The sequence below is a fragment of the Sander lucioperca genome, chromosome 11 (assembly GCF_008315115.2).
Source record: "Sander lucioperca isolate FBNREF2018 chromosome 11, SLUC_FBN_1.2, whole genome shotgun sequence".
NCBI classification, from domain to species: Eukaryota; Metazoa; Chordata; class Actinopteri; order Perciformes; family Percidae; genus Sander; species Sander lucioperca.
This window is the reverse complement of record NC_050183.1, coordinates 10451380-10473873: the sequence shown is the minus strand read 5'-3', so window position 1 is coordinate 10473873 and position 22494 is coordinate 10451380. Positions and strand designations below refer to the sequence as shown.

The 22494-nt window shown below is 41.8% G+C and overlaps 1 protein-coding gene across 2 annotated transcripts in view; it reads right to left on the bottom strand.

The window, feature by feature from the left end:
• Positions 1 to 4651: 4651 nt before the first annotated feature.
• The window catches only part of atp10a (ATPase phospholipid transporting 10A), a 44285-nt gene continuing 26442 nt past the window's right edge, over positions 4652 to 22494 (bottom strand). Inside the window, exons 12-21 of one of the 2 annotated variants that reach the window (XM_031309447.2) lie at positions 21967 to 22093; positions 21117 to 21301; positions 20153 to 20507; positions 15719 to 15795; positions 14413 to 14538; positions 13673 to 13873; positions 11572 to 11652; positions 11360 to 11464; positions 7871 to 8058; positions 4652 to 5334 (exon numbers count right to left, since the gene is read on the bottom strand). In XM_031309447.2, the coding sequence (XP_031165307.1) occupies positions 4707 to 5334; positions 7871 to 8058; positions 11360 to 11464; positions 11572 to 11652; positions 13673 to 13873; positions 14413 to 14538; positions 15719 to 15795; positions 20153 to 20507; positions 21117 to 21301; positions 21967 to 22093 (2073 nt within the window). In that variant the 3' untranslated portion in view covers positions 4652 to 4706. Of the gene's footprint in view, positions 5335 to 7870; positions 8059 to 11359; positions 11465 to 11571; positions 11653 to 13662; positions 13874 to 14412; positions 14539 to 15718; positions 15796 to 20152; positions 20508 to 21116; positions 21302 to 21966; positions 22094 to 22494 lie in introns of those variants that run through there. The other variant, XM_031309448.2, reaches the window with a different exon arrangement.

The following is a 22494-nucleotide window of genomic DNA, read 5'->3' as shown; positions in this document are numbered from 1 at the left end:
TTTAGTGCAGAATGGAGCCACAATGCCTCCACCAACTGGAAGACAGATGGCCCTGGCTTACAAAAAGCCTTCATTTGTTCAATCAAAAGTGATGCGGTGCATTATAGCTCCACTGGTGTAAATGAACAAGTCTGCAAGTCTTCTCAGCAGAACACAAAGGCTTTTTCAAAAACATAAACAATTCCCATAATCCAGCTCTCTGACGGCTTCATTGGACCAGGTTATTTACGAGGCAGCTTAGGAAATTGAAAATGTCTTGATTTAAGCTTGTTAAAACAATGGGTCATGAAGCGGGTCAAGGCGACTTTAATGACCAGAATATATATATATATATATATATATATATATATATATATATTGATAAAATGCAAATCAAACTCCAATAGCTTCTGCCGAATCAGTCTCCTGTCTGTCCTGTAGATGGCAGGTAATCAAAAAAAGTAATTAGAGAAAATGAAAGAAGACTGTGAGGAATCCCTCATTACCAGAGAGGAGCCTGTTTAATTATATTATCAATCTTTCACATGAATACTCATAACACAATATGTGACAAGTGCGACAATATCCTTTTTTTTTATTGCATGTGCTGCTTACCTAATGCCACTGAGAGCAGATTAATCACACACAATATTGCTGTGAGGAGAGTGCACAATGGCACAAAAGTTCCACACTTACAGTTTGCAGGGGATAATACAGCTGATCAATCCGGTAAGGTTTACACTCAGGCTTTGAAAGAGATGGAGAGAGCAGCAGAGCGAGGGGAGAGGAGTCATCATTATCTCTGTGTTCAGAGGAGAAATCTGCAGCAGCGGTCAGTAATTTGGCTGTTGTGTTGCAACAGCATCAGCAGAGCCTTGTCTGTCCCTTTTCCCTCAGTGTGCCTTAAAAGGAACATTAATAACATCACAGATGTTACGCACACCAGGCAAAGACCCACCGCTGCAACACCAGGCCAAAGATCATCCGTCTTCTGAAGGCCTCTTACGTCACACCTTTGGGCAGATGTGTGAGCGGATGATAACAGAATGTATGCAGATATACTTCATATCACTGAGACAGAAGAGGTCATTCATGTTATGCAGCAACATTTTGGCCTCAAAACTATTGAAAAAAAGAGATGATTTTTCATGTTTTCTTTTTGCATTGTAAAAGAATAGTGACATGTTTAGCTGTCAGGAAAACATATCGGCCAATCTCAGGCACTCAAATATTAATAATGCTTATGTATTAGCCACAGCTCTGAGTGATTCAGATTTAGCTAGCAAACCTACTACTCATAATCAGAACTTTTATATCAAATAAAAACATATGAGATATCTGTCCAGAAGAGAACCCTCAGGCGGAGGAAGGAAAAAGGCCACCCAGTATGGGGCGAGTTTGTTAGTCAGAGAGAGTTCAGCCCATTCAGCTCATTGTTTTGGTTTTTACGCCTCACACTTGTGTTTTGGTTCCCTTCCCCTGCTTTTATCAGTTTCCAGCCACAGCCGTCAGTGACAGAGCCTCTGTACACTGCCTGCCCAGCCCCACACAAGACTCAACGTTAGCGATCAGAGGGTGAACATAGTGGAGCAATTAGCAGCTAAAGAGACAGATATTTCTCTCAGTAGTTGGTTGGGAGACAAACAGAGTTATTTGTTCATCAAGTGACCACAAACATGAGTTGAAATAAATACAATTTCTTTCTGTGTCTGTTGGATTGTGTAATTAGGTAACGGTTTGCCAACAAGTTCCCTATGACTTTATACAGTGATACCATGACAGAAGTATTCCTTTTCAGCTTCTTCTGCTGGCCAAAAGACATCGGTAAATGCAAGCTTTAAAACACCTTCATGTTTATCTGTGACATGCTTAAATGTAGTGACAGAAGCACAAGCAGATACAATGCATAATGTAACAGAAAAACACAAAATCTAAATTAGGATACACAAAATATCTCCCAATATCATATTAAAGCTTAATATTTTAGTATGACAATCCCATGAGACCACACTCTAGATAGATTGTAGCCAGTGTCCAAAATTAACTTTTTTTTCCACCAGCCAAATGATAAATGTTACCAACCACTCAATAGATTACATTATTATAGCCACTTGCATATTTTAGCAGAATTTCAATTCAATTCAATTTTATTTATAGTATCAAATCATAACAGGAGTTATCTCAGGACACTTTACAGAGAGTAGGTCTAGACCACACTATAATTTACAGAGACCAAACAATTTCCCACGAGCAAGCATTTGGTGCGACAGTGGCGAGTAGTAGTATTTGGCGAGCAGATGGTGCTAATTTTTGGACCCTGATTGTAACCCAGTTTGAATGGAGCAACTTGTTAGACTAGTTTATACCTTACACCCCTTGGATATAATACAAGACAGGCTGTGTTTTGAGCTATACCACAGCTGTGGTAAGCTCTTAACAATTTAATCCATTTTCACTCCCGACCCCAAAGGCCTGAGCTATAGTGCTTAAAGAACGCATGTGAAACGCAAAGACTTTTACAAATTAAGGACTGGGACATTTTATTAAGCAAAGAGAACAACTTTCCAAACAGTAGAACAGTTAGTAAAGGATAAATACTTTATTATTGTCATTTTTATTTTGTTCACAAGTAGCCACGGTACAAGTAATCTCCAATTACTCGAAGGACAAAGAACTGTTAAGAAAAATGTGTATCTTGAAACTTAAAAAACTGTTTTTTTCCAAGTGTGTGTTAGTGTGGGTTGCAACTTTTCATTGCTACAATTTAGAGAGGCTAGACTAAGAACTTTGTGTGATCTTGGGTCTATTAGATATCTAGATGAATACCTTGGAATGACACTAACCTTTAACAGCAGATCATTTGTTACAATGCATAATGTCAAAAAGTTACAGAAGGCTTACCTTGTAACCAAAATACAAAATGATAAACCAACAAATGGAGCTCAGATATGTTCAATGCCGTGTACAGTGAGAGTGAAGTTTCCTGGAATTCAACAGTGAATACGCTCGAGCTTCATTCTGGCACATTGAGTGCAACGCCAAAAGCACAGAACAGACAGAAACCTATAAAACGAAGTGGACAGACTGCGCAGTCAGAATGAGAACAACATGCCAGAAAAAGGCGCTATGTGCAAAAACAGACAGGAGGAAAGAAACCACATAGCATGTGGTCTCATAAATATCATCCACACCAACACAAGACGACCCTCACTGAACAAAGACACAGCTTCAGCATCGGAAGCAAACTCTTAGATTTGTAATTTCTTATCCAGTGTTAAGGCACATACTATTGCTTAGAGAATACAGAAATATAAATTGTCTTTGGTAAATGATACACTTTATAAAAAATGTACTGCAATGACACAAGAGATACACAATCGTGACATATTAAAGGTGCTGCTGCTTTAAATGCTTAACAATGACTGTAGCATGATTCCAATTTCCCATACTTTAACGGGTTCATTTGTGCACATTGACAACAAGTACAAAAGTGTGAAAGGAATAAAACTTCCCAACCTTGTCATACAGCACGGAACATGCCGCCAGCACCAACAATACTCGATGGCAATTCTAAAAAATAATGCTTTCAAAGTGCAAATTTAAATCTTAAAGCCACATCTTTTACATTTGGGAAAAGACTTTCTTTCACCATTGAGCTTTTTGGTTTCCAGCCGAGCACCAGCAGAACAAACGACTAGACTGAAATAAACAGTTGACAAAAAGTAATCTTGTTTATGAAACGTGACGGTAGCGTGTTGTCGACCTACTGCACAGTGCTTAAAGGAATAGTTTGACATTTTGGGAAACACCGTTAGATGATTAGTGAGATGAGAAGACCAATACCTCATACTCTCATGTCTGTGCTAAATATGAAGCTACAGCTAGGAGACGGTTGCCTTAGCTTAGCATAAAGACTGAAAACGGAGGGAAACAGCTAGCCTGGTCGAAAAGCTGACTAACATGTTATATCTCGTTTGTTTAATCCGTACAAAAACTCACATACAAAAACACAATTTTGTGGGTTTACAGGACACACACACACGCACGCAGACACACACACACACACACACACACACACACACACACACAGCATCATTACTGGTAGATTGTTGCTGTATAAAGGCAAATTCTCATATTGCATTATCATATTTGAAGTCAACAGCTCTCATAATTATTCGGTGGAATGTACAGTATGACAGAACAGCTATTAACACACTTTTCAGCCTTTAAAATGTTTAAAACAAATGTTTGCAAATCCAGCAACAACTGAGCACTGAGCCAATGCTGCTGTCTGCTGATTTATGTAAAGATAAAACTCTGAGTTTCACTGGGAACTTAAGACATATAAAATGTCTCTTCTCAGGAATGTCAACACTGATTCCTCTGATCCTGGTCTTAATGTATTTGCAGGCGAAGCGAAAAGAATGAACAGAGAAAGAAAATAAACTCCCAAACATGCCAGCAGTGGAATGTCTCTCCTCCGCTCCTCCTTACATTAAAACCTGATCAACTACTGAGATGCATCTTTGATATAAAAAAAAAAAAAAGGGAGATGTTCTAGTTCTTTCATCTTCAAAACCTCAAAAATATCTTAAGCTTTAAACATCCTAAATATAAAGTACCTATTTGTATCTTTTATAAAAGAATCTCCTTGAAAAATACAAGACTTTTGTAAAAATCTATCGTGCAAATTGTTGTTTGAGTAAGAGAGTTAAGACTGTAAGACATCACAGAGTGGTGTGCAGCGACTGTTCCGCCCCCTGCTCTGTCCTCTGTGCTGGATGAACGCTGTGGTCCGACTTTAGTCTTTGGTCCGAGTTCCTGGTGTATTTGACACACTGGGGGGGCAGGTTCAGCTGGACGCTGCCTGTCTGAGAGAGCAGAGGCGTGGAGGTGATCCAGCCGGACAGACTCACATCTGACGCCTCTAAAGTCTTACTGAGACACTCAGAGTCTTTGGTGGAAGGAGGCTGCGGCTCCCCGGGAAGCTTAGGAGCGTCTTTGGTGTAAGGAAGAGTGTCTTTTTCTGTAGGAACTATTGAGTAGAGATCTGAAGGGCCCTTATTACTATCTGCAGGCCCCAGCGGGCTTCTCCGGCCCTGTTCATCCATTTGTAAAGCGGGCCCCTGTGATGTCTCGGAGCTGGGGAAGCTCCTCTGGTCTTTTTTATTGCAACCTTTAGGGGAAGGCTTGCTGAGGGACAGGAAGGGAGGCTTGGGGCTGAGCGCTGACCCCGCCTTGACCCTGCTGAGGCTCAGAATGTTCCGGCGAGTTTCAGTGGGGAGTTTATCCAACTGTCTTCCAACTTGGACTGGGCTGGGAAACAGCGTGCCTTGACACGCCCTGTAGAAATATCTGGAAAAGGAAAACAGTCAGATATCAGGACAACACTATTCCAAAGATGAATGCCAGGCTCTTGGGATAAACATGAAAGACATCTGGTACAGATACTGTATAAGCCATCGCACGGGCCATGAATAGTTGAGAAATAGGGTTGGGTATTGTTGGTTTTTTTCCGATACCAGTGCTCCAACGATACTGTTAAAACGGTGCCGGTGCCTAAACGGTAGTGGTGGCCAAATGAAGCTTCGTGAACCAGTGTCTTTATTTTCTGAGCCCACTCGATGGCGCTCTCTGTTCAACAAAGGGTTGAGACTACACTGAATTGCAATGCCTTAGTAGCCTGGTCCTACCAGACTCTGGTACATTAGCCTGGTCCTACCAGACTCTGGTACATTAGCCTGGTCCTACCAGACTCTGGTACTCTAGCCTGGTCCTACCAGACTCTGGTACATTAGCCTGGTCCTACCAGACTCTGGTACATTAGCCTGGTCCTACCAGACTCTGGTACTCTAGCCTGGTCCTACCAGACTCTGGTACTCTAGCCTGGTCCTACCAGACTCTGGTACTCTAGCCTGGTCCTACCAGACTCTGGTCCACTAGCCTGGTCCTACCAGACTCTGGTCCACTAGCCTGGTCCTACCAGACTCTGGTACATTAGCCTGGTCCTACCAGACTCTGGTACTCTAGCCTGGTCCTACCAGACTCTGGTACTCTAGCCTGGTCCTACCAGACTCTGGTACATTAGCCTGGTCCTACCAGACTCTGGTACATTAGCCTGGTCCTACCAGACTCTGGTACATTAGCCTGGTCCTACCAGACTCTGGTACTCTAGCCTGGTCCTACCAGACTCTGGTACATTAGCCTGGTCCTACCAGACTCTGGTACATTAGCCTGGTCCTACCAGACTCTGGTACTCTAGCCTGGTCCTACCAGACTCTGGTACTCTAGCCTGGTCCTACCAGACTCTGGACAAATGAAATGGACCAGAGTCTGGTAGGACCAGGCTAATGTACCAGAGAGTCTGGCCACTCTCCATTGACAAGTGTTAACTTCCTTGAAGGCGGGTACTCTGTTGAAGTTTAAAACTATTGGATCTGCCCACAGCCAACTGGATCTGCCATAACCAATCGCTAACGTTTGGTCGTGACGTTGGCTTAGCATCGCTAGCGTAAGCCTTAGCCAACTCCTTCACCACTAACGGAGCGAGCTGGAAAATCAAACTGTTCCTGAACCCCGTGGGGAGGAGGGCCACAACATCATGGCCACCAACACAACTCAGCAAAGATTGTTCTTGCTCGGGCTTTAACTTCTGGATATTCAGAGGCATTGCCACAACGGACCGAATGGCTTCTCTCGCATCTTTCTCCGCCGCCATTACGGAACTCACCGAAGGTTACCGAACCTCAACGCCATCGTTCTCAGCCACTCCCTCTGTTCACTGATTGGACCGCCAAATATTTGGTCGGAGAAAACACAAGACTATACCGCAAACCCAGACGGAGTACTGAAGGAAAATGAAAATTGAGCGGAAGTATGTAGGAGGGCGGAGCCAGGCTAACGCCTTAGGCCTTTCTCTTAAAACCAAGAGCGCCATCTAGTGGGCTCAGAAAATAAAGACACTGGTTCACGAAGCTTCATTTGGCCACCACTACTAAACGGTACCTGAACCAATACTTTAAAAAAAAGATTAAGGCTTGTTTATTGCTAAGGGGGTTAACATTTAATGATTGACTGAAACAATAACTTATAACAATAACTTACTTCACCAGTAAATTGCTGTTAAAACGACAAGAACAACCACTGAATGGGAAAAGGGTATTTTCCAATAACTTTGAATGCACCACGACGCTAACTAGTTTTAAGTAAACGCACCATCTGTGTTGTTTTTTCCGCCAGCTGCAGCTAAATATCCCAGTGTTGAATCCTCTACAGTAAGATACAGTCACACCTTACACCGTTTAGCTGTCAGCATTTTAACCAGTTTAATCCAGCTACTAGCTAGCGGTAGGCTAACGTTACCTGCTTGTTAACTACTGTCCCGCACAGCGCTGCTTCTGTTGAGCATCAGAGAGAAGCGCAGGCATTTAAGTGGCACCGAAATCCGCATTGCTATTTGGTCCGGTAGATACCGGTCGTTTTGTTTTGGTACCCAACCTTATTGAGAAACGGGCTTGTGTATTCAGTCTAGGGTGTAATTTCCACTGGGGACAGGGGGGAAATGTCCCCCCCACTTTTCAAAATCCAGTTTGCCCCCCCCTTTTAAATTTGTTTGATATTATTTTATTTATAAGTCTCTGTGATCTATTTTAAACAATAAAGAAAGTAAGACATTTTTCTCATACACAGTTTACTGTTCTTTCTACAAGAATTTATCGTTATGATCAACTTTATTATTTTCTGGATTTTGTATGACCGTAACTTACGTATGTAGAAAATGCAGGAAATGGGATTCAAATAGAAAATATTTTTCTGGTGGAGGACCCCCCCCACTTCTCAAACCAAAGTTACACCCTTGTATTCAGTCAAACACAGATTAACCACGGTGTACCTGGGCAGCAGCGCTGCTACAGGCGTGATGACACAGAGCAGGTAGAAGAGGGGGTCCTGCAGCAGCCTCTGCATGGTCCAGTAGGGGTTAGAGGGGGTGTAGCAGGTGGGACAGGAGGCATTGTAGCACAGAGCCACGGTGAAGAATAAAGCTGTACTGAAGGCGATAGACAGCCAGTTCATCCAGGTCTACATGGGAAGGAGACAAGGGAAAGTATTGTGAATTCTTTTACTTTTTTTGTGTGAAAAATTAATTTAGCTTTCTAAAATAATTACAACAGACCATGGCGACTTCAACAAGGCAACACGACTGATAACAAGTTAAGTCCACCCAGTGTCTAGCCAATGTACTGTATCCCATGAGGATTCATAATTATTAACAAGGGGATGATATTTTATGATTTTTGTTGACTATTTCTCCAACATCATTGCTGATAAGCTGTATATTTTAAAACCATGTAGTGCATTAGCTTTGTTAAATTTGGCTGTAAAGTGTTCTGATATCATGCTACGATTGAACACCAACACTAGCGAACTATGCAGGAATTTTCTTTTTAGTAATCTGGGTCTTATTTTCCTAGTGTCGGCCATACTATAGGTTACGATACGATAATGTTCTTAACCGTTGCTAGAATCAGTCCAACAGAGCAGAAACAGGAAAAGTCAGTTTATCACACAGGTTGTAAACAAACTCCCATGTAGCCATACTATCAAAACCACTTATTAAGAAATGAAACTCAAAGTGAGTGCAGCCAAATGTCGGTAATAATCACTTATTACTAAACAAAGCCTGTTTGCACACAACTACAAAAACTACTGTTGGCCAAATCTGAACCAGTCTTTAAAATGCCATCGATGTTCACAGTACAACAGACTAATAAAACATCATTTTGAAGCTGCGTTCATTTTTTTCTTTTTTGGCCACTCGGGGGCAGCAGAGCAAGCTGTAATCAACATATCGCTTTATGAAGTTGATATGGCAAACAGTTGCCTATTTACACATCTAGCTACTTGAAGTTCAATTTTGCTGTGTAATAATTAATTAAATAAATAATTAAACAGAAATAATTGCGATTAACAATATGATTGTCTCTTTCAGTCAAATTAAAAAATATTTATTACTTTTTTGAATGAATTCCAGGATACATCATTTGGTTATATCACTGTCATGTGACCCAGATAATGTAGTAACACAGTGTACTTATGTTACTGGTTTTATTGTTTTTAACTGCTTCTAATATGCTTGTTTTATGTGTTGTTTGATTGCTTATCTGTCTTTAATGTGCTATATGTGCTGGTTTTACTGTAAAGTGTCTTTGAGTACCATGAAAAGCGCTATATAAAGAAAATGTATTATTATTATGCAGTAAACCACGCCTGTTTATCATAAAACATTTTTTCTAACTGTATGCCCCCATTTTTATTGCTATGAACGTGAATAGGGTCAAGTGCCTACAACTAACAATTGAAATAAAAATATACAATACAATAGTCCACCAATAATCAGCTATAAATTACAATTTGACAAATCTAAACAAAATCAACAATTACCAGTCATGACCTCAAGACCTTAGCTAAGCTAATGTAAGCAACTATTTGCAGTTAAACAAAGAAACAGCGAGTATGTAAAACAAAAAAATGGACAATTAGACAATAATGTATTAATTGTCAGTTAAACATGTTTGCTTCCTGTCTGATTGTCTGACCATGTATGTTCCTTACCATGTTGGACTCTGATGGCCAAACCTAACAAATGAAAAGGTTAAATGGAACCGGACTTTTCCTTTAAGCAGGTAAATAAAACCAATGAATGCAATTCAAAGATATGAACATGAGAAGCCTGCACACTTATGCTGTGTCTCAAACCGCTTACTTGCCCACTTCAAACACTTAGTTTTAAGTATATAGTGGAGATAACGCAAAAAGTCAGTGTGCGTTGAAAGTACCAGGATGACCCCTTAAAACGGTCAAAAAGTTCAGTGTGGAACGATGGACACTACGCGCACTAAACGGGCGCCATCTTGACTACAGAGCGGAAGGGAATCCTTGACTGGCAGCTGATTGGACAAACGCTTCACGTGGGTCTGGCTGCTCGAGAATTTCAAACCGACTGTAATGGCGGCTCGTTCGGAATACGATCTTGTATTTTACGAAAATAGTTCACCGAAACCTGTTTCTAAAAACATTTTAAGAGAGAAATAGGCCATACAGTTGCTGAATCTGTCTTCATTTCAGATCGACAAATATCAGTTTAAAATATTTTCGTCAGATTTTGAGAGGCGGCGAGCCGAGCGACTGCTACTCATTTGCATACAGGAAAGCAGGCTGGAAAATCGTGTTCACATGTGTTGCGTTCGTCACGTTCATCCCGCTCATCATTTCCGGCAAGTGTTTTAACATTAAGTGTTCCTTTTGGAACAATACTAACCATCAAAAGTGGGCACTACAGCAGTAAGTGGTCAGTGCACATTAGCAGTGTACTGACGGAAGTATGCGGAATGAGACACAGCCTTAATATTGTATATGCAGTTATGTGCTCTTGTGCGCTTTAATGAGTTTCGGCAGTTATGGGGATTAACTGCCCTGGTGTCACCCTGAGGCCCTCCTGAGTTGACTGGCTGGTAGACATCTGACAAGGTGAATTCTATAAAATGGTCCACTGGTGTATTGTCCCTCCTGACACATACACAAGCACACACTGAAGCACATAATTAATTACAGACCCACAGCTACTGTATCGGGGGGAAGAGAAAGAGCGCTGCCTGCTGTCATTTCAAATACCTTTAATTGACTTTCACAGCCGTTTACTGATCATGCATGCATTAGGTTTCTTTAGCAGCAAGAGAATCAAGTAACTGCCAGCTGAGCATTTGGAAATGTTGACCTTCGGTCGATGCTGCTCGCTGTGAATACTTCTCTGCATGACGACCAGGAAGTTACTTAGTGAAAAAGGACATTTTTCATGTACAAAACAGTCAGGCTAAATTTACAGCCTCAGCATAATGGAAAAGACTGATTCAATGCAGGGTCATAAATGTTAAATGGCAAGACTGCTGGGCCGTTTTACGAGAACCAATTGGGGGGGGTGGAATACCTGAGAATAAAACCAAGGCCGCTGGGGGAATGTGGGAAAAAAAAATGTAAATAAACAGGTATTGTGGAGCTCTGTGGTGGCGTGCTGCAATGTGGTGGAGATAGTTTGCAGAGGGCCTGGATGGAGGCAGACACGCTGTCAAGCTGATATATAGGCTCTGATGCTGCAGAGCTTTCTGGTTCAATCTAATCAGCTGGAGTTAAATATCCATGTGGCTGTCAGCCTGTGCTCCCTCACAAAGCAAGATGCTGATTTGAGTGAGAAAAAGCAGCACTGAGAGTAGGGCTGAACAATGAACCACTTTCAAATCGAAATCATTCAGCCCTAACTGAGAGAGAGGAGGCACTTTGAAATCTTGAGTATTGCCATCAATGAGTCTAAAATCAGGTTCCTTACCCAGGTTTTGGTCTCAATGCCCAAGTGCACCAGAATGGTGAATAAAGCGAGGGTGGTGATGGGCGTTCCCCATGTAAACAGATCCACGTCAGAGTCAGCGTAGGCCTGGGAGGAAAAAGAGAAGGAGACGGGGCGAGGAGAACGGAAGTAAGTAAGAGCAGCAAGGAATTACTGAGTGAAGACGAGCGGATGGAAAATAAAACCAGACTCACAAAGTAAGGAATGAAGAAGCAGACCAGACTTTGGTAGAAGGCATCGATCATGTTCATCCAGAACATGTATGGCTTATATTCCTGTGAGACAGAAGCAGAGATTTACTGCCGTGAAACTCATCAATGTGAAGGACATTAAGGTGGTATTAAAATATTGTCATGAATCATAAAGATAAAGCTGAGTGACTGTATATAGTAAACACTAGTGATTACTAACATATCTGAGGTAAAGACAGAGTAAGTCTGCTATGTTACAGGTTCTCTCTATTCCATTCAACATAGACACCAAAAACTTTTAGGGCTTCAACTAACGATTATTTTATAATGATTATTTGAATTGTCTATTAATTGGTTATTTTCTTGATTAGTCGATTAGTTGTTTGGCCTATAAAGAAAATGTGGATCAGTGTTTCCCAAAGCCTAAGATGACGTCCTCAAATGTCTTGTTTTATCCACAACTCAAAGATATTCAGTTTATAGTCTATATCCACGACGTTCGACTTCTGGGTAGCTCCAGTGATGCAGGAAATGCCACCGGATGCATGTCTTATCGCCGATGTCCGTTTTTTAAAAACTTTTGAACATACATGTTCCACCAAAACAAGTTTGTTCCCGAGGCTATTTTGCAGCGGCTATTTTGCAGCGGCTATTTTGCAGCGGCTCTGTGCGGTGCTTAGCACCGGCCATGATGATTGTGACTGGTTTAAAGAAATGCCAATAAACCAGAGCAGGTTTATCTCCCATCCCAGAATGCTGTGTGGACTAACCAGACATTCCTCTGCGGCGCTGTGGAGGAAGGTCTGGCAAAGCGAGACTAAGTTTACTGTAACAGAAGAGTGAAGAAACTAGGAATTATTCACATTTAAGAAGCTGGAATTAGACTCTGTCGGCGATTCATTTAACAATTGAGTACTTAACTAATCGTTTAATCAATGAATCCCTGCAGCTCTAAAAACTTTGACATTTTGAAATGAGCTTTACTTGCACATTATAACCGGGGGCTCTGGAGATCCTCCCACAGAAAAATTTGAACGTCAAACACTTAATTTTCCTACACTCTAAGAATTAAATCTGTAAAATAACAGAAAAGGTTCTGGAAGGTCATTACAGAAGTTTTGGTGTAGCTACAGTAAAATACAGAACATTTTCTGTTCGGCCTTTATAAAAGTCTCTCGTACAAAGCTGCTCAGTTAGTAAAATGTTGATAAAAACGTCACAAAAAAGTGGCAAAAAGCAACAAAAACGTTTTAAAAAAGTGTCGAAAAATGGCTAAAAAAAAGCATCAAAAACGTCGGGAAAAACTACAAAAATGTCGTAAAAAGCAACAAACTTTAATGAAAAGTGACAACGTGGAATTAATCTCCCAAAACCAATCATATTTTTTGAGGGGGACAAATCTACCTCTTCTAAATAACTACGTCTGTGGTTGAGATATTTCAGACTGGACCAGTCTGGACCAACCGCCAGCATAGTCAAAATGTCAGATCATTTTATGTCCAATTAAAGTTTTTTCTTGTTGTTTAGATGCTTTTCCTCCAAGCATACCTCATTTATTAAAAACTTCCAGAAATCCAATAAACAAGACAACTGAGCAAAATCCATCTGCAGAGAAGGACCACGAGATGTGGCTGAAAGCGCTGAAGGAAACCAAGTAAGTTGAGTTTCACTCAAACAACAATTTGTCAAAATCTTCGAGGAAAAAAAGGAAAATACAAACATTTTTGCCAAATTAGATTCATCTTTTGTAAATAATGTAGTATAGGTTTGGTTTGTATAGGGTTTGGACAGAGTGTCTCAGTGTAAACACCCTACTACATGTAAAACTGAAATGTTACATTGTATCATAATATTTCCAAAATTGTAAACTAAAAAAGATTATGGAGGAAGCTATGATAATAACCATTTTAATACACATATTAGATTTTCTGTAATGTGATGAATGTAATGCAATGCCAGTCAATAAGATCTCAATATGTAGTTTCTATAAAGGAAAGATACTGGACGAGCTGCAAAAATACTTTCTCCACCAGCTTCTTTAAACACAGATCCTTTCCCACCAAGAGAAGAGACAAAAAGGGACAAATACGCAACTTGACCGGACCTCGGAGTTTTGGCCGTTCACATAAAGCTGAGGTAGTTGTTGGAGAGTCTCTGCTGACACGTCTTTGTCCAGAGTGCCAGTGATGAGTTGTGGGAAGGCGGAGAACATCAGGTTGAAGAAGATAAGGTACCACTGGTCAATCATGGCTGAACCTGAAAAACCGCAGTAGAACTGATACCAGAAGATGAGCGCTACAAACATCTGTGGGAACAAAAGATTACAGGAATGAATTCACATGAAGAGACAGAAGAGGAAACACACCACTTTGGGAAAATCATTTCCTTTTTTATTTATCAACTGATCTAAATCACACATTTAACTGCCTGTTAACATCTGTATATGTACAGATGCTGTGAGATGAGTATATACAGAAGTAGAGCTGTAACAATTCTAAATTTTAGTTTTTAGTTTTAGTTTAGTTAACAATATAATTGTCTCTTTCAGTCAAATTTAAAAATATGTGTGGCTGAGTTGGCTCAGTGGGTAGAGCAGGCGCTTTCTCACCTAGCTGTCCTGTCAAATTAAGGGCGGAAAAGCCCTTATAGTTTTTTAAATATGTATTTATGTATTCATTTTTCAAAAATGAACAAAACCATCAACAGCCATACCCCTTAAGACCTAAGCTAATGTTAGCAATTAATTGCGGTTCAACAAAGAAACAGCAATTACTTAAACAATATTGCGATTAGACAATTATTTAACAATTGTTACAGGCCTATACAGAAGTAAAAGTGGCTTACAGCATTCTTGTAGAAGAAATAGAGAATCATGTTAGCCAGGCGGGAGTAGCACCAGTGTCCGTGGACCAGCAGGAGCTTCTGGAGATAGCGGAAACGCGGGAGAGCGAAGTCACTCGCCATCACCGCCTGCAAAACACACACACACACACACACACACACACACACACACACACACACACGTGACTTGTGTAGTTATTAGGAAATAACTAGTGGAAATGCCTTTTTTCAATGAATCTTTAGTGTGTATAAACGTTCCAAAGCAATAACCCTTAAACAAGTTGTCCACCTTTTGGTATTCATCGTAACAGGAGCTGTGGGCTGTCAGTCTCATCCATCAACATCCAAACCAAAACCCTCCCTGTAGTCAAGCCAGGTTTATAACTTACATTTTAAAACAGCACCGCTAACCCTTTATGACACGTCTTAACCGTCAACATTAGCAATCAACAAGAAAAATAACAGCAGATGCCCTGTTGTGCGGCAATTTAGTTTCTGCTGCGCTCTAATTACGGTCCTGTAACGACTACATGGGGAGTGCGCTCCTGATAGAAGAAATGGTGTGTTAATCATAATGCAGTGTGTGGTAGCCTGATCGCAGAAATGTGTGCCTCAGCACGCTATCGCACCCCAAGGAGCAACCGCTGTCTCATTAAGAGCACATTTGATTAACAATGATTAATCTAGCGGCTCAGGTAAGGACAGGATACTGAGACTTTAACAGATGTGCTACGCAGCAGCGCGCCTCTGAAGCCTCCCTCGGAAGTTAATTGGGAATCTCCATCATTGCTATGCAGCGTCACCTTTCTGGAACAGGGCCCTTGAAGGGAAATGAGCAGGGGGAGCTTTTTCTTTTCGAACCATGCTGTTGTCGACTGCCTCGGCTGTGGCATTGGCCCCGACCTCAGAGCAGGGAGAGAAGCTGGTGTGGATGGAGTCGAGACTAAAGCACCCATAAAGTGTACTGCTTGACTGCGGGACACAGGACGATCTTCCTGACTCAGCAACACACAGGCAATCCTATTTAGAGGATGTGTATGGATGTGGGCTTAAACACACACTTAAGAGTAATGAAAAGCCATTACCTATGCTACAGAATGCAAGTGTCTTCCCTTATCTTCTATCCCTTAGCTCCTCTCATTCTGCTCAACCACTCAGGATCTTTCACACTGCATTTGTTTTTGTTTTTTTAAATTTACGATCGTCCTCAAATGACCCCCACAGCCTCATCCCCTCCCCGCCTTCTCGGTGTCACCCTGTTCATCCGTCCCTCCCATTCCCATAAGGCCCCGCTCAGATTTCTCCTCACCTGCATGCCCTCCTGTCCCGAGATGCCCACGCCCACGTCCGCTACCTGGATCATGCTGACATCATTGGCCCCGTCACCTGAGAATAATGTAGTGAGGGAGAGAATGACTTCATAGCCTCAAGATACATGAGTACATAATCTGTAATCAGGAGATCGGCAGGGCATCAGTTTGACAGCAGCCTGGAAGCAGAAGGAACTTTATTGAACATGGCGATGGCAAAACAGAGCTGTATTGTTATACAGTTTATGTGGGAGGAACGTCACGCTTTCACACTGTCAGTAGCACAGTTTGTGTAGCCCGGTGCCCTTGACCAGCTCAATTGTCCCTGTGGTTAGGCAGAGCCAGGCCTGCTGTGGTGGCTGCCGAGCAGTGTTTTTGGTTTAGCTCCACTTTGAGGGCTGCGGATAGTTTTTAGTTTTTTTTGTCAGCACAGGTGGTAGAGTGGGAGATGAAGTGTTGGTGGGCAGAGAGGGTTTTGTTGACACGATAGCGTAGCATGACTGGAGTGGCAGCTCTGGCTCAATATGAGAGGAAGCTGGTGATGAGCGCTTGAACAGCAGCTGGAAAAATACTGTTCCAGTGTGACAAAATGCATCCAAACACACTGGTACTGCAGCAGTGTACCCGTTCTCACTCCCAACTCGTAAAATACGGATGCTTGGTCAGTGGCTCTCAGCGTTGGATACCAACGCAAAAATCACCCTTCAGCATCTGTACGGAACGCAGCGGGCAGAGCAGCAGAGTGACCGCGGCGCTGTAACATGACAGATTAAGAGAGACAACGGTAGCGAGTAGTATGAAAGACCTAAAATCCGTGTAGGGAGGTTGGTTGGGGGGGTGGATAGGTCAAACAAACAGGACTTTCACCCCAGAGTTCGGGGTTTGTGTCCTGTTCTTGTCCCGCGTTCACTGAAACGTACGTCCCGACCAAGCACGTCTAAATATGACGCCAAAGGGTTAGATGCGAATCCCGAGAGCGCCAAATGGTGACGCCAATAGTCCCGACCCAGAGCGTCAATAAGTGACAACAAGAGTCCCAACCAAGCGCGTCTAAATCTGACGCTTAAAGGGGACTTTTTGCGTCAATAACAAACGGCAAAGGCACCTGACCAAGCGTTGCTTTTTGACGCAACAGAAGTGAGAATGTGTTGAACAACGATGGATTTCAAATTGTCAATTTGGATTCACATTTCTATACAGGTACAGTACAATATCCCCCACTGCCTTCTTTTAAAAAGATTTTTTTTTTTTTTTTGAAATGATACGTGAAGTAAAATAACATTTACATATAGACTACAGTAGGTGGAGGCTCCATTATGTAAGACGTGGTGTTGTAATGATAGGATTAGAGTACTGATAGCTATTAGAACTTCACTATCACCTGCTGTCCCCACAGAGATGTAAAATAAAAGTGGGCAGGGAGCTGTGTTTCCCCTCCACATTACTGCTAACATAGCAATGACAGAAAACTGCTTGGCTGGCAAAAACTGGATCCTCCTGAGTGCAGCAGGAACAAACAAAAGGGAAACAGGGAAAAGACAATCGTAAGTCACACTGACATGCTCATGTCACCTCCATTAATACAGCTTCATTAAGCCAAAAGGGCATAATTACTAAGGTGCCCTAAAATATCGTTGTTTTGACTCAGTGGTCACAGCAAGGGTGCAGAAGGTGTGTGTGATGAGTGTGCACTTCTTACTAACATTTCAAATTCAACGCATATTGACACCAAAGCAAGAACATCTAGGATCTTCACTACAGTACATCTGTGAGTTAGACACATTGATATTCATGATAACATTGGACATGATGTCAGAATACATGTCACTGCATCGAACAGGAAAAGCTATACACTCTAAGAAACATCTGTGTCCGTATATTTTAACAGAAATTGTCCTAGAACGTGTTTCACAGTTCTATTTTTTTACATTTCGAATTGCTGAATTTGTGCTCCGACAACTTTTGTCGGCCACTGAGGTTGAGGTTTTGGGAGATTAAAGAAGTCTAAGTTTTAATTCTCCGCTTTATTTGCCTTTTTCCAACATTTTTGTCCATTTTCTTTCCAGCGCTTTTGTTGCTTTGTTTTTTACAGTTAAAATTGTATAATTTGTGCTCCGACAATTTTTTTCCGCCACGGAGGTTGAGGTTTTGGGAGATTAAAGAAGTCCACGTTGTCACTTCTTTCTGATCTTTTGTGACACTTTTTGCCACATTTTTGTCGCCTTTTTTGTCGATGTTTTTGACACTTTTCCCGAGGTTTTCGAAGTTTTCAGAAGTGTTCGGAAGTGTACTAACTGAGCACCTTTGTATGGGAGAATTTTATATAATAGGTTTAACAGAAAATGTTCTGTATTTTAACTGTAGCTACACATGATTTCCGTTTTTTTATTATGGGACAAAGTCTGGGTAATGAGCTGCCAAAAGTTTTTCAGTTATTTTACGGATATCATTTTTTGCCTGTGTAAAAGTACAAGTGCACGTTCATTTAACAGTAAACCACTGTGGGAGTTCATTTAATCAGACAGTAAAAGTATTAGCTGCTCAGATTTGTGTTTTGGACACACGGCCAGACAAGCGAGTACATAATGTTCCTCGTGACCGGTAGGAGAACTCTGGCTGAGGAATGTGAAAGGGCAGCGATTGCAGCTCTGTCATTACCACCCACTAAACTAAACAAAAACTAATTGTGGCTGCCAACAGGTAATAAAGCGCAACATTTCACTATAACCCTTGTTATAGTCCCAATAACACATCAGAGGTTTTGTGAATTTCGGATTATATTCCAATGCTGGTCCCCTGTTACTCCTCACACATGGGAAATCATCTGGGAGCAGAACTCTGCAGCATCAGCCTGCAGGGCTCCTCTGTCGGCTCGCTATCACCTTTACTTAAGGGCAGGGAATGCATGCAAAAAATACAAAAGAAAAACATGTAGACACTTCCTGTGGAAACAATTTGGTAGTTGGTTTATATTAAATTAATTATTTAGTCAACATAGTAACATGAAAACTATTAATTACAGCTAGAGCTGGGCAATATGGAAAAAAATCAAATATCACGATATTGTTGGCCAAATACCTCAATATATATATTGCGGCGATATTGTAGGGTTGACTAATGGTGCTTTCACAAGATATTCACACAATGACAGTTTTGATAAATCTGGCCTCATATACCGATGTTGATATAATATCAATATATTGCCCAGCCCTAAATAAGGCATATATTTACTGATTTTGCCTATTCTATCTATGTCACACGTAACATGGGTATGCCAGTGTAGCAACATATATTTAATTCAATTATTCTACTAGTACTAAATATATTTGGTTTGATATTTCCACCTGTCAGCAGCTGTGTGCCAGGCGTGTTTTGATCTGTCTGGACGCTACTGGAACTTACAACCTTGTGATAGCCTAAAAGTTCAAAACTACAGCTTATAGTTTGATCTATTTAATGCTAAGGAATGCTTTACTCTAAATGTAGATCATTTTAGCCCCTAGTTGTTCCTTTGTGTCTGACACCAAAAAACCCATGCAAGCATGACAAAAAGTCTGTTTCTCTTCAGAACAGGACCAGAAATCATTTCATTTCCATTAAAATGGAACAATTCATTTCCAGGACAGTTTATTTGACAAATGTGAAACCAGGGAGAGCAAAACATGCATATCAGTTGCACGGGTCTAAGGCCTCATTCACACTGCCTGTGTCGGACAGTCCATCAAAAACGCAGGTCTTTCCATTTTGAATGGGGGTAGTGCATTTAGGCTGCGGCGGGGGGTTGCAGCAGGAAGAACAATAACAAAAACGCAGTGGGCCTTCGGCGAAAAGTTGACGACTCAACTTTTGGAGAACCGCAACCCCACGTCATGCTGCCATCGCCAATCATGTAGAGGCTGTGTGAGAATCCCGTACAGTAAATGGGAAACATCACTAACTATCACTGCCACAATAAAAGTTTTAAAACACTACGAGGGTAAAAAACTAAACACAAGCTCTGAACTGCCCAGGAGTTTGTGTAACAGTGAACGTTTCCTGCATCAACACAGCACTCGCTAAGTCTCGCTCGTCTCTTTTCTTTCTCTCTCTCTCCTGTGAAATAACGCTGCCTTCAAGTGCGGTCAGAAACAGTGAGATCTATAAACGATCCGGCGGAAAACAGTAATTGTGAAATATAAAGTTTACTTGTGCTACATTGGGGGGTTAAATAACAGAACAAGACATCACACAAACGGGCCGTTTGTTAAGTGACAGTCCCACCGCCGCTCAACCCTGCGGCAAATCGCAGGATCGCTTTTTTTGGTCTGAATGTAGCTTAACCGTGAACTTGAGGTTCATTTTCCACTCACAATCAAAGCTCATCTAAAGCATCATCTAAAGCATCTGGATCAAAAAATACAAATATGTGTTAAAGTGGATGAACTTTTTCCTACCTATGGCTAGAGTCATGACTTTCAGCTTGTTCCGCACCAGTTTGACCACCATGCTCTTCTGCAGCGGCGTGGAGCGGCAGCAAAGCACTGAGCGGCAGCTCCGTGCCACAGCCAGAAACTTATCCTCCAAACTCTTATCCAGGGCATAGGCCAAGGTCCGCCCATCAATGACCAGGCCCAGCCGGAGCACCGTGAAGGGAGTGGTGTGGGAGGATGAGGATGGAGATGAGGACGGATAGATCTCAAAGGGTGCAAAGTTACTGTGGAAGGCCTTGGCAGCTTGGTCTGTGGAGCTGCAGAGGAATTTGGCCTGGATGTAGTGTAAACTCTCCTCCAGCAGCAACGCACATGCCTCCTGGTTCAGAGACAGGCGCAGAGCGGGTTGAGTTCAGGATCAGGTCACTAAGTTGCTTAATATCAAACTGCCTGACCTGCTTCACATCTGGCAAACAGATGCTTCAGCAGCACAGAACTAAACATCGTTGGTCCTCAAATGACCTTCTTTAATAAAAGGTAGTGTTTTCAGTCAAGAGAACGATAATATAATGTTAAAAGAATAGTTTGACATTTTGGGAAATATGCATGGTCACACTCTCTTGCCGAAAGTTAGATGAGAAGATTGATACCGCTTCCATGTCTGTACAGTAAATATGATTTTTTAATATTTCTTTAAACAGAGCCAGGCTAGCTGCGTCTGTTTCCAGTCTTTATGCTACCGGAAGCTGTAGCTTCATATTTACTGTATAAACATGAGAGTGGTATTGATCTTCTCATCAAACTCTCTGCAAGAAAGCAAATAAGCAACCAAAATGTTGAATTATTTAAAAAATACAATTACACAATGTGGGGGGAAACAGTAGCATGCATCAATCTTTTTATTAATCATTAACTACATTTTAGTATCCAACCCAAGAGGCTTTTTTTAAAAAAAAATTTCAGTGAACCACTTGCTTCTGCCTCTCACCTGAGAATCAGCATTCAGTGTCAGGATCTCCTCCTCAGGGTCCAGCAGCTTGCAGGCGTACGCAATGTTGACGGCCGTCTCTTGTTTGTCGCCCGTCAGCACCCATATCTGCAGGCCGGCCATCCGCAGAGAAGCTATGGTTTCAGGCACACCGTCCTGCAGCCGGTCCTCAATGCCCGTCGCTCCTGTGGGTGATAAGCATGACTGTGACACATCCTCCAACATCCACCCAACAGCAGTGAGCCAAAAGTAATATTGCATGCAAGTTAGAGGTCCCATATTATGCTCATTTTCAGGTTCCTACTTGTATTTCGGGTTTCTAATAGAACATGTTTAAATTCTTTAATGTTAAAAAAAACACTAGACACAAGACACTATTTTTCTCATGCTGTCCGTCTGAATATACCTGTATTCACCCTCTGTCTCTTTAAGCCCCCTTCCCGAAAAAGCCCAGTCTGCTCTGATTGGTCAGCGTTTCCAGGTCTTCCACATTTGCGCTCTCATTGCAGCCGGGGAATGACTGTAACACCAGTGTAACAGCACTTTCTACCTATATATAGTGTAGTTGTGACATCACAACCGTACAGAAGTCCAGGCAGCTTGTTTAAAGGCACAGTTTCTGAATACAGGCTCTGTGCATTTCTCTGTGGATTGAGTGTTTTGAGACTTTCACAGTATTTATATAGTGCCTTGACCTGCTTTATAATGAAAAAAGACATCTCACTTTTTACAATATGGGACCTTTAAAAAAAAAAAAAAAAAAAGAAGAGTATTCAGGTATAATCCCAGCTATGAGTGCGTGGATGTAGTTTTTTATTGGTGGCCTTAAATAAATAAATCAAACAACTACCCAGAAGCTGGAGGTTTGTCTCCAGTCGCAGGGCAGAGTCAAAGAGCAGCTCCTCTCTTCCCTGGATGGCGGTCTCAGCCTGCAGGTGATGCTGCAGCCAGCAGGCATATTGCTCCTTGCTCAGAATCTGACACACACACACACACACACACACTTTTGTTAAAGTATTGGGGGAAATTTAACAGTACAGCAGCTTCTTCTCCTACGTTGCAGAGGAGGAATCGCAGGAGCATGCGAGACCTTGAGAAGGTGTTTTATCACATCGCTTTGGTAACAGGCTTTGCACAAGCAGGGATATAATGAGTACGGCTTGTGAGAGCATAAATTAACAGCCTCGGAAAGTAGCACAGATTGCAACTGAGTCACGAAGAATGTCACTTTGGAAGAGCTGGTCCATGTAATCGTCTGGCTACAAACCCAACCTGCCAAGAAGACACTGAGAAACACCATCTCCAACTATTAAAGCAGTTTAATGATAGAGGGCATTTGTTCAGCTTCTTTAAGGGTAACTTAATTTTTTTTCAACCT